Source organism: Phocoena phocoena, chromosome 5 (assembly GCF_963924675.1).
Source record: "Phocoena phocoena chromosome 5, mPhoPho1.1, whole genome shotgun sequence".
Lineage (NCBI taxonomy): Eukaryota > Metazoa > Chordata > Mammalia > Artiodactyla > Phocoenidae > Phocoena > Phocoena phocoena.
The window spans coordinates 20,114,768-20,127,759 of NC_089223.1; the positions used below are offsets into that span (position 1 = coordinate 20,114,768).

Sequence of the window (12,992 nt, forward strand, 5' to 3'; positions counted from 1 at the left end):
TACGAAGAGGGTGGGGGGACTTCCCTGGTGGCCCAGTGGTTAAGAATCCACCTGCCGATGCAGGGGATACGGGTTCGAGGCCTGGTCCGGGAAGATCCCACATGCCGCGGAGCAACTAAGCCCGTGCGCCACAACTACTGAGCCCGCGTGCCACAACTACTGAAGCCCGCGCACCTAGAGCCCATGCTCCGCAACAAGAGAAGCCACTGCGATGAGAAGCCCGCTCACCGCAACGAAGAGTAGCCCCCGCTCGCCGCAGCTAGAGAAAGCCTGCGCGCAGCAACGAAGGCCCAACGCAGCCAAAAAAAAAAGATACCAAAGGAGCAGTCAGTGGTTGACGAGATTTAATAACAACCAATAGGGCTTCCCTGGTGGCGCAGTGGTTGAGAGTCTGCCTGCCGATGCAGGGGACATGGGTTCGTGCCCCGGTCCGGGAAGATCCCACATGCCGTGGAGCGGCTGGGCCTGTGAGCCATGGCCGCTGAGCCTGCGCGTCCGGAGCCTGTGCTCCGCAACGGGAGAGGCCACACAGTGAGACGCCCGCGTACCGAAAAAAAAATAATAATAATAACAACCAATAATCACCAAACTGACTTTTAAGGTCTGGTTAATGGTGAGCTTTTGTTCTGCTAAATGGGGTGTGCCAGGCCCAGCCCACTTGCTTCCTTTTCTTCTCTTCCCCACACGCAGGACTCAGCCTCTCCACTGAACTAACATGGAGTAAATATTTAAGGACACGGGTCTGAAGAGGCACCTAGTTATTAACCTGCCCATGTGTCTCTACCCAGCCCTATTTATAACTCTACACTGTGGACTTAATCCAATATATTTAAAAATATCATGACAAGAAAGGTGTGAAGGCTGATGCAGTTGCAAGATGTTAACCTGCGGAGCCTCAGGGCTGGGTGATGATCGGGCTTGTGGGGCACAAGACTCCTTCCCATCCCCGGGCTCCTTGAAGGAAGCTGCACGTCAAGCTCCAGAGGGTAATCTTCTCAGATAAATTTTTTCTAGACAAACAGAATTTAGAAGTTAAATATTTTCTCTTACTTAAAAGAAGCCAATCTGAAAAGGCTACAGACCGTATGATTCCAACTATATGATGCTCTGGAAAAGGCAAAACTATGGAGACAGCAAAAGGATCAGAGGGTACCAGGGATTAAGGAGGACAGAAGGATGAATAGGCAGAGAACAAAGGATCTCTAGGGCAGTGAAACTACTCTGAATGATACTATGATGGTGGTTACATATCATTATACATGTGTCAAAATCCATAGAATGTACAACACTAAGAATGAGCTGTAACATCAACTATGGACTTCTGGTGATAATGATGTGTCACTGTAAGGTTCACTGATGGTAACAAATGTACCACTCTGGTAGGGGGTGTTGATAGCGGGGCAGCTGTGCATGTGTGGAGACACATAGGAACTGTCTGTATTTTCCATTCAATTTTGTTATGAACCTAAAATTGCTCCAAAAAAATAAAATTTATTTAGAAAAATTGCTTTAAGGGCAAATGCCTACCTCCCTAAATTAAAAGTTGCAGAGACTCAGATTACATTTATAATAACTACTGCAAATGCTGAGCAACCAACTTAATTTGGTTCCAGAGTGGTCTGATCCCCTTTGCTCATATTAAAATTCTGAGTCCTATTTAAAGCAAACGGGACTACGTTCAGCATTACGTCTGACGACTAAGGACCCATGTAAGTGACTGAGTTCATAAGCAAACCCATGAACCCTAAAGACAGTAACAGTATCACTTGTTGACCATTTACTTTCTATCAGCCTCCAAGATAGGCACTCATTCACTCTTATCTTCATAACAAAGATGTGCTGTAAATACCGTTCTATAGAGGAAGAAACTAATGCTCCAAAAGGTGCAGTGTCTTTCCTGAGGTCCCATGATGGAGCAGAAGTACATCCAGGCATGAAACAAACTCAGTCCGACACCAAAGTCTACATTTTTCCAACTGTGCTTCAGTGCCTCACGCCATATTTACCTACTTTTGTGTGTGTGTGTGGTACGCGGGCCTCTCACTGCTGTGGCCACTCCCGTTGCAGAGCACAGACTCCGGACGCGCAGGCTCAGCGGCCGTGGCTCACAGGCCCAGCCACTCGGCGGCATGTGGGATCTTCCCAGACCGGGGCACGAACCCGTGTCCCCTGCATCGGCAGGTGGAGTCTCAACCACTGCGCCACCAGGGAAGCCCCTACCTACACTTTTATACCAGATGATCATTGCATCTCGTACCTACCATTTTTAGTAGTGTATGTGTATATTTACAATATATTTTCTTCTATTTTTAAGTGTATATTTTGAGTGAGAAAAACTTTATAAAGGAGTCTATGCAGTTATCAAAAATTTTTCTAGATCTATATTTATAGACATTTATAGATACAGAGAGATGTTCTATAGATACAGAGAGATGTTCATCATATATTTTAAATGAAGAAGTAGCTTACAAAACCATCTCAGGGACTGACTTCATCTTTATATTATTATATTTGTTTGTGTATACTTAGAAAAGTCTGGAAAGATATATATGAAAATTTTTACCTCTGCTTAATAGTATGCTTTTTATTAGCTTTTTCCTTCTTCTTTATATTTTATATTTCTCTGCATCAATACAGTATTAAACATTTATTACTCTTTTTAAAAGAATTTTAAAAGAGAATAAGAAAATTCAGTATATAAGAATTTTGTGCATGATAAAAGTAATGTTTTGTATCAGTGGACAACAGAGAAATTGTTCAAATCATTTGATATAGAAAACTGTTTAACCATTTGAAAAAACTCAAATGGATCAAAATTTTAGATACAAAAGAGGAATTATAATAATACTAAAAGGAGGAAATATAAGTAAATATTTATTTAATTGGGAGAGAGGAAATTACTTCCAAAGCATAATACCAAAGACAGAAACAATCATAAAAGAAAAAAAGCTTAAAAGATTTCAACATATAAAACTTTAAAACATGTATATGACAAAATATATCATTAATAAATGGGAAATTTTTGAAAATATATAACAACAGGCCTAACAAATCTATATTTTAAAAGATGAATAGTCAATAGAAAAATAGATAAAAAACAGGAATAAGTAAGCCCAAATCACCAATAAGCATGAAATAAACATGTAAAAGGTGTTTAGGGCTTCCCTGGTGGCGCAGTGGTTGAGAGTCTGCCTGCCGATGCAGGGGACACGGGTTCGTGCCCCGGTCCGGGAAGATCCCACATGCCGCGGAGCGGCTGGGCCCGTGAGCCATGGCCGCTGAGCCTGTGCGTCCGGAGCCTGTGCTCCACAACAGGAGAGGCCACAACAGCTAGAGGCCCGCATACCGCCAAAAAAAAAAGGTGTTTAACCACCTCACTAGAAAGTAAATTGTTTCTATTTTTATTTTTTTAAATAATATCCAAATCTAGCACTTAAAACAAGTACTCCAATAAAGTCATGATGGGAGTGTAAAACTGGTACAATTTTTATGGAGAACAACTTAGAAGTACATAGCAAAAGACTAAAAAAATGTATACTCTTTTGAATCAACAATTCCACTTTTAAAAATTTGTCCAAGAGAATAAGGATGTACACTAACTAAAATGTAGCTAAAAATATCTTCCCATCATTGCAGAATAAAATCCAAAAGTTATTCCCAATGGCCTACAAGCCCTGCATGATCTGCCCCAGATGGCTACTTTGAAATCATCCACCTGCCCCCCAGGTCACAGGGCTACAGCCACCTGGCCTGCTTACTATTCCTGGAACTCATCAAGCATGTTCCTGCCTCAAGGGCTCTCCCCTCCTCACTGCCATCTTTTCTTCCTTTTTGCTGGGAATTCGCTTCCGCTTAAAACTGAACTCATCAAAAGATCTTTATCAAAATGGCTATCTTTAACCACCTTTTCTAAAATAGAATCTTTCCCAACAAGCCTTCGCTCTCTCTTCCTTTAAGGTGCTTTATTTTTCTTCAGTGTACCCGCTGTCACCGTATTATCTATTAATCTGTTTATTGTCTGTCTCCTCCACTAGAATGTCTATTGGCACAAAGACTTTGTTTTCTTCACCACTTGATTCCGAGCACCTGGAATAATGCCTGCCACACTGGAGGTACTGAATAAATATTTACGAGATAATTAGGTGAATGACTTCAGCAAGGTATGTTTCAAGTTCTCATGTAAACACTGTATTTGGACCAGTGTCTGCTCTAAAGTATAAAGTATTTCCTAGGTCAACACCAAAAAGGGATGGTATAATAAAGCAGGTAGTATAACAGCATCACATTACTCCATAATGATACTTGATGATTACTGTCAATAGGCCTGGAGTTCCCCAATCCCCAAAAGCTCCCCATCTCTCATCCCACTACCATTTAAGAACTACATCTACCTTTACTGAAACTTAAACTTTTCCTTAGAATTTATTAACAGATTTAACAGATATTGTAAATTGTTCCCAAGAGGAAAAGTCAGTTATTTCCTTCTGTGAGCACATCATTCACATTAACGAGTAACCAAACATTGTTTCTTGATATGTAGCCCTATAACATGAAACAGTAATCTGATTTACTACAGCCACTAATGATTTCCCATTGCCTTAATTTAATCAGGAAAATGAGGCAAGGAGAAACCCTGCAAAAGAAACACAGGCATTTTCAAAGCATGGGTAAGTGAAGCCTTGGGGTAACCAAGGTCACCTTTGGTCCATGTCATAAGTAGTTTGTTAACTAAAAATAGTTCAAATACTTAAGTCTGAGGATTCTTTACTTAAAAAATAAACAGGACCATGGTCAGTGTCATTTACATTTGCTTCCTTTCTGATACACATTTTTGAAAAAAGGCTAATTGTACCAGATCAGAAATTTTGCATAACCCTAGTTGACTGTCCTGTCATTTAAGTAAACTTCGAATTATATTCCTGACAGTCAACTCCAGTGCTTTAAAAACACATGATTTGTCAATGTGTCACACAGGGTAAGTGTCACACAGTACAGAAGGCTATGTAGTCAGGCCAGGCTGGGTTATAACTCCATTTCTGCCACTCTTAGTTGCTGTGTGATCTTGGGAAAATTCTCTAACTTCTCTGGGCTCCATAATTCATATCATCCATAAAATGAAGATAAGAAGACTTACTCTTTAGAGTTGTTATGCGGATTGGGACAATGCATGCAAACCGCGTATCAAGTACATCTTGTCCCTAGCAAAGCCATTAACGATGTGCAGCAGATGGAAGGAAAAAGCAGTGGGAGGTGGCAGTCTGTTTGCAAACCTCTAACCACAGGCGGCCAAACAGGAGAACGTCCCCCACCAGAAGTCTAGAAATTGAAGCATCTATTGGGACACACACATCACATCACATCACACGCCTGAGAGGAAACAGCATCTTTCTTCATATCCCAATCAGCATTAAAAATTATTTAGCCTGTACGCTAGCACTGACAATCCTACCCTTACACTTGCAGGTCTCATTCTCCTCAGCTTATGTGCTGCTGCATCAATTCCAAATCTGACTCCCTGGTGCCTAAAAGCGAAAATGAAAAACTAAGGCATTAATGAATACAGTTAACCCTTACTAGGCGAAAGACTATTGTCCTCTGCAGTGTTCGGGTAGTTGAAACAATAATCCCCCGCTTTAGGCTTTGTCAGTGACAACACGTCCTTTCTAATCTACGCTTCACTGGAGAACTATGGCAATAACACCCCCAGTAGAACTGTCTGGACCTCCGCTTTCCTGAGTTGCTGCTGTCTCAGCGTGGGCGTGGGTCAGCCTCCATCTAGCCCGGACCCCAGCGGTGATCTTCGCCAAGAGTAGATACATTGCCTCGGCGTCCCCATCCCCACCCCCTCACCACCACCACCCCTAGACCACAATACGCAAAGGGGAAGTTAGTGCCAAACCGAGGAGAACAGCCCCGGGCTCGGGGACTGCCAGGCCGTTCCTGGGCCCCTCTCACCACGAGGGGGACGCGGGCGCAGGCTCCCGGCGGGGAGGCCGCACACAGTACCTGGATGAGCCTTTGGTGGAACAAGGCGCTGTGCACGCAACCGGGAACCTCCGCGGGCAACTCCAGCGAGCCGTTCCCGCTGCGGATCCTCCAGCTTCCCCGCAAGCTGACGCTGACCACCATGGCAGCGGAGCCCGCACCGCACAACGCAAGCAGCAGGAGCAGGCGGAGGAGCATGCCGGTGGCCGGTACCTCACCCACCCACGGGGGTAGAAGCCTCGCGCTTCGGAGAGCCGCGGAAGTTACCCTCTGTTCGGGAGGAGCCCGGGCTCTAGCTCTCCCCGCCCCGGGGCCCGCCCCCAGCTCCCGGCCACGCCCCCGCCTCTCGGCCACACCCCCGGGTCAGCTGAGCTGAAAGGACCTCAGCTGCTCCCCAGGCTCCGCAGGCTAGCTGGGAGCGCGGATGTCGTGCCAACTGGCCGAAGCTCGGCGTCGCGAGTGTCGGAGCCGCCACCTCGTGCATGGTTCCGGGCTCGGACCGCTGCGGTCTGGGTCCTCCTCGGCTCTTATTCCAGCTGCTCCGGCGTCGGAACGGGAGGCGAGAACCGTGCTCGCTAATTGGGACACACCAATCTCTGGACACAAAGTGGCGCACAGCCTCGGGGAGCTCAGGGACAGACAGTAGTGTGCGGAAACTACAGCAAGAGAGGCTCCTCACTGCTTCAGAGAACCGAAAACCAAGACACCCCATCACTTCAGTTCCCCCCAGTTTCCCCACACTCTCATCAGTGCTGCAGGTGTCTGCCCGGCGCGAGTAACGCCCACCTCCGGCAGCTCTGCAGGTTTGTCTTAGAACAGTCTGCCCTTCAAACAATAAATAAGTACTAAAGTACCTAATTCGTACGGTTGTTGTGAGAGCTGAGAAAATCCGTGTACAGTGTGCAACATAAGGCCCGGCCCAGAGAAAACACAGCACTTTGGCCTGATGTTAGTGGACTACGACCTTCTGTTTTATAAAGCTCTGCGGAGGAGGTTCCTGAGATTCCGGAAACCTGCATTAATGCGCAGGCAAATTTAAAATCCTCTGCCGCTCACTAGCTGTGGGACTTGGGCAAGCCACAAACTCTCTAATACCCCCGTTCCCAGAACTCAAAATTGGAGACAGTACTCCTTTTTTGGGTTGTGATAAGCATAAAATGAGTTAACATACTTGGCTGTTCCTAACAATGCCTAGGTACCCAAGAAATACCACAGGTATATTTCAAGTCTCATAGTGGCGCAGTCTACTTGAGTCCCATTTTTGCAATAGGATGTAACTGCGATCTGGGAAGTTAAGAGGGAATTTCGCATTGCATAAAATAGACTAACGTATGACTGTGTTGATGTTATCTACCTTATTTCTGTATTTAAGCAGAAGTCTTTGAAGAGAAGTTCTCCCCCCGTTAAATCCGAGCTTTGTTTTGCCTTAGAATGGCTCTGGAATTGCCTGAATCTGTAGACACTGGACAATATTTTATTTTTTCAGAGTCAGCATTTTTCACAAGCCTAGCATCTTGGCTTTAGGGACATTTGGATTATTCAGCCCAAGCCTCTGGCTTTAAAGCTGAGGGAACAGGGTCCAAAGAAGTCAGGTGACTTGCCTGTCAGACAGTGGCAGACAGGACCCAAACTCTCCTTTCCTGGCCCATAGACTCCTTGCAGTAGAGCCCATTGATATTAAGGGGGAAAGGCTCTGGCTGGTTCAAAGGTTTCCTCACTCCAGGAGCATTTTACTTTTGATAGGAACGGAGCTCCCAATTCAAATTATTTTCTCTGGGCTTCCCTGGTGGCGCAGTGGTTGAGAGTCCGCCTGCCGATGCAGCGGACATGGGTTCGTGCCCCGGTCCGGGAAGATCCCACATGCCGCGGCAGCGGCTGGGCCCGTGAGCCATGGCCGCTGAGCCTGCGCGTCCAGAGCCTGTGCTCCACAACGGGAGAGGCCACAGCAGTGAGAGGCCCGCGTATCGCAAAAAAAAAAAAAAAAATTATATTCTCTGATTCATGACATTAAATGGCCAGCCCTAGTCTGTTCAAAACTGATAACAAGACTTATGGCCGCAAGAGTGGCAAAGAGTTTTTGTTTGTTTGTTTGTTTGTTTTTTCATAAATCCCAGAGCCAAGTCAAAGGAAAACTCATTCCTGTGAATATGTTTGGATATACTCTGTTGTTCTATTAAGAAATATTTTAGGGAATCTATTTTTTTTAAAAAAACAAGAATAGAGACTTATCATTCCTCCTTTCATTCCAAGACACAAGTATGACATCATTTGAATTACTTCACTTTGAAAACATACATTGGTCCAAACCCATAGAATGTACAACACCATGAGTGAACTGTAATGTAAGCTACAGACTTTGGGTGATAATGATGGTAGGTTCATCGATGATAACAAATGTACCATTCTAGTGGGGGATGTTGATAATGGGGGAGTCTGTGCATGTGTTGGGGCAGGGAGTGTATGGGACATCTGTATTTTCTATTCAGTTTTGCTGTTAATCTAAAGTTGTTCCAAAAAATAAAAATAAAGTATATATATATATATATATATATATATATATATATACACACACACACATATACATGTATGTATGTATATTCATGGGTCAAAGAAATAAAAGACTTCCAGTTACTGTTTTGTCATGTCAGGAGCTTGCAAGTCATCACTCCATCCTAAAAACAAGTAAAAAGCTGAACAAACTGAAAATCAACAGCTTTTGTTAGATCTGTCAGAAAATTCAGGTGAAAGGGCAAACTGCTGTCCCCCAAATTGGAGAAAAAGACAGGTGGATACAGAGAATCACAACTTAAACAAAGCAGAAACCCATGAGTAGAAAGCTCTGCGAAAACCAGTACTAGGGAAGGAAAATCTAAACTCCAATTTCTGGGACTTCCCCGGCGGCCCAGTGGTTAAGACTCTGCATTTCCACTGCAAGAGGCACAGGTTTGATCCCTGGTTGGGGACCGCATGCCGCAAGGCCAAAAAAAAAAAAAACTCACACAAAATAAAAACAAAAGAACCTCTAATTGTTGAGTGGCTGGAGGCTCAGTGCGGACAAATTTGAGAGTTTAAAAACTCCACAGGGGACTTCCCCGGTGGTCCAGTGATAAAGAATCCGCCTTACAATGCAGGGGACTCGGGTTCCAACCCTGGTCAGGGAACTAAGATCCCACATGCCGCGGAGCAACTACTGAGCTCGTGCACCTCAACTAGAGAGAAGTCCCGGCGCCGCAATGAAAAAGATCCCGCATGCCTCCACGAAGATGCCGCGTGTCGCAACTAAGACCCGACGCAGCCAAAAATAAAAATAAATAAATAAGTAATAAATAAATCTTAAAACAAACAAAAACTCCACCGGAATTCAGTCTTAGTGGGTCTCCCCACAGCTTTGTGTTTTGTTTCCAGAAGATCTACCAGCTCTCACGTTGAAGATTTGCGAGCAATTCCCTCATACTTCCAGCAGAGGGACGGGGGTAAGGAACCATTTTGAAATACATGATAGCATTCTCAAGAACTACCCTCAAGAGAAACGATTTTATCAGAGCCTAACCTGGGAGAAGGGAAGTTCCTCCTAGCCTTCTTACCTTACCTAAGGGGCTAAAAAAAAAAAGAAGCATTTATTAAATTCACAGCCCAGGACACAAGTTCACTAAAAGACTAAGGCCTAATCATAAGACTATAGACAGCTTCCCCTCTCCTCATACCTTCCCATTATATCACTAAAGGCCTCTTTGCCACTGTTCATTTCACTGCACACATCACGTATGGCTTTCAACAAAAAATTACAAGGCAAAAAGAGACAGAGCAAGCCCTAGAACCAGACTCAGATATAGCAGGGATGTTGGATTACCAGGACAAGAATTTAAAATATTAGGCCAGCACTGGTCTAATACCAACACCAGACAAAGACATTACAGTAAAAGAGAACTATAGACCAATATCTCTCATGAACATAAATGGAAAACTCTGTAACAAAACAGTAGCAAATTGAATCCAAAAATATATATATTAAAAAAAAAGTATATATATATATATATTTATATATATATATATGAATCTTGACCAAGTGGGATTTATTCTGGGTATGCAAGGCTGGTTCAACATTCAATCAATTAATGTAATTCATCACAACAATGGGTTAAAAAATAAAAATCACATTATCATATCAATAGATACAGAAAAAACACTTGACAAAGTCCAGTACCCATTCATGATAAAAACTCCACACACTAGGAATAGAGGGGAACTTCCTCACCTTAGTAAAGAACACAAAGATCTACATCTAACATTACACTAAACGGTGAGAAACTAAAAGTTTTTCTGCTAAGATCAGGAATAAGGCAAGGAGGCCTCCTCTTGTCACTCCTTTTCAACATCGTATTGGAAGCCCTAACTAATGTAGTAAGAAAAGAAAAGGAAATAAATAGTATACAGTTTAGGAAGACATAAAACTATCTTTGTTTGCAGATGACATGATTGCCTATGTATAAAATCAACAACAACAACAACAAAAAACACTGGAAATAATAATATAGCAATAATATAGCAAGGTTACAGGATACAAGGTTAGTATACAAAAGTCTATCATTTTCCTATATACCAGCAATGAACAATTAGAATTTGGAATTAAAAACATAATGCTACTTACATTAGCACCCCCCAAAATAAAATACTTAAGTATAAATATAACAAAAATGTTTAAAATCTACATGAGGAAAACTACAATACTCTGATGAAAGTAATCAAAGAAGAACTAAATAAATGGAGAGATGCTCCATGTTCATGGATAGAAAGACTCAGTATTGTCAAGATGTCAGTTCTTCCCAACTTGATCTATAGAGTCAATGCAATCCCAATCAAAATCCCAGCCAGTTATTTTGTGGATTTTAACAAACAGATTCTAGAGTTTATATGAGAGGCAAAAGATCCAGAATAACCAACACAATATTGAAGAAGAACAAAGTTGGAGGATTAATGCTACCCTATCAGGAACTAAGCTGAGCTGGAAGAGAGATCTGAGCTGTCAGGAGTCAGAGCAACCAATTAAAGCAAAAAGGAGCCAAACTGAAAGTAACAGTGAAGACTTCAACCACTTACAGTGATAGTATAAGCAAGAGGCTAAAACTGGAGAAGACGCCAACTCTCCCCTGTTTCATTGCCCAAGAAAATGGCACACCAGTCACGGGTCAGGTGGATCAGCACAGATGTGTGTGTTGTCTCACGTTGAGAGAGTCCTGAACAAAAGGCTCTGGCTGTTTTATGGGCCCTGGGGTAGGGGAGGAGAATGAGGAGGAAGGGCTAGGAGTGGAAAATTGCTGGGTACTGAGTTTGAGTAGGAATAAATGTATTCAGGGTTTCCCACTTCTCCTCTCCAATAAGGAGATCTCAGTGCAGTCACCTGAAGATGACCTCTGCCCAAGGCCTCAGATAAAGAGAACATGGAATGAAGTCAATGAAACTAGAAATGTAAATATGTGAAGAGCATGAACAGTCAGAGGGGCAATAATAGGTCCTTCACTGCAACTCCCTTTAGAGATTATAATACTTAGACTGTATACCAAGTCTGATTGGGGAGGACAGCTTTACCTCGTGAAGCCTTTCAGGTAAAGTCTTTGTAATTGCCTATGGTCAGGCCTGAAAAACCACACTTATATCATATGACCCAACAGATCTAATAGTGCTGGAGATATCCATGGAGTGTCTGTGGAGCTTTGGGCAAGCTCTAATAGAAGACTCACAGTGTAGACCCGTATACTCTGGAGCAAGGCTATGTGCTTCACCATAGAGAACTGCTCTGTTGGAAAAATAGGTCCTACCGTACTACTGGGTCTTAGCAGAGACCAAACCTCTGACCGTGGTACACCAAGTGACTATGCAGCCTGAACTGAGGGTCTGCAAATCAACCAAGCCATAAAGCTGGGCAGAGGCTGCAATGTTCCACAGTGGATAGAAAGTGATACATCCAGACTCAAACGGAAGTCCAAGAAAATTACATGAATTGGTAGTCTAGCCTTCCATGTCACCGTCTCCTCTGCACTGATGACTTCAAGGGGAATTCCTCCTGCCTGATTGACAGAGGCCTGATTCATACCTGGGCTGGTGCAATATGTATTGGAACTGGCCATAAAAGGACTGCTGCCACATTACAGCCCCACTTAGGAGTGGCCCTGAATGACACTGGTGAAGGGAAATGTTCCCAGTGCACAGACTTGTGAGATAAATGTTTGTTTTTCACTTCATGTGACAGGAGAGGTGGTTTGAGGCACAGTTATATATTGACACCTGGGCAGAGCCAAAAGTCTTACTTGGTTGGTCAGGGCCTTAAAAGAAATAAAACTAGAAGATAGGTGACGTGGAGGTCTGGGTAGATAATATGCGGACGGACTGTAGGAGTGGGCACAACACATGCTGTTTCTTTGTAACTCACATTAATGTTCACAAGAGAACATGTACAGAGGAAGCTCTTGACAGCCAAGTACACAGAAAGACAGTCCTATGAATTTTAGCTGGCCTCTCTATGCACCATCCCAGTACTTGACATTGGGCACAAGAAGAGAGTGGCCATGGTAGCAGGGATGAAGGCTATGCATGGACCCAACGTGGGCTTTCTCTCACCAAGGATATCTTCCTACCTCTGCTGATTGCCCAACCACCCAGCAGCAGAGACTGATGCTGAGCCCTAGATAAAGGTACCATTCCTTACGAGGACCAGACAGCCACCTGTTGGCACATTGATTACATTGGACACCTTCCTCCTTGATTGGGGCATCAAATTGATATACTGAAATTAATAGATTCTGAATATGTTCTGCCTTCCCGGACTGCAGTGTCTCTACTAGCACCATCTGAGAGTTGACAGAATTCTTCATTTCTTAAAATGGGATCCCTACCAGTGCCTTAGAAAACAGATCCACTTGATGTAAAAGGAGATGTGAAGATGGGCAGGTGGGCTCATGACCTTGAGAAACACTTATTTTACCAAGTACCCTATCACAGGAGCAGCCAAC

The 12,992-nt window shown here is 43.6% G+C and overlaps 1 protein-coding gene across 1 annotated transcript in view; it reads right to left on the reverse strand.

The window, feature by feature from the left end:
• The window catches only part of MANBA (mannosidase beta), a 117,575-nt gene extending 111,370 nt beyond the window's left edge, over positions 1-6,205 (reverse strand). Inside the window, exon 1 of the mRNA XM_065877569.1 lies at positions 6,007-6,205. Within this exon, the coding sequence (XP_065733641.1) occupies positions 6,007-6,183 (177 nt within the window). The 5' untranslated portion in view covers positions 6,184-6,205. The remainder of the gene's footprint in view (positions 1-6,006) is intronic.
• Between the last annotated feature and the right edge of the window lie 6,787 nt (positions 6,206-12,992).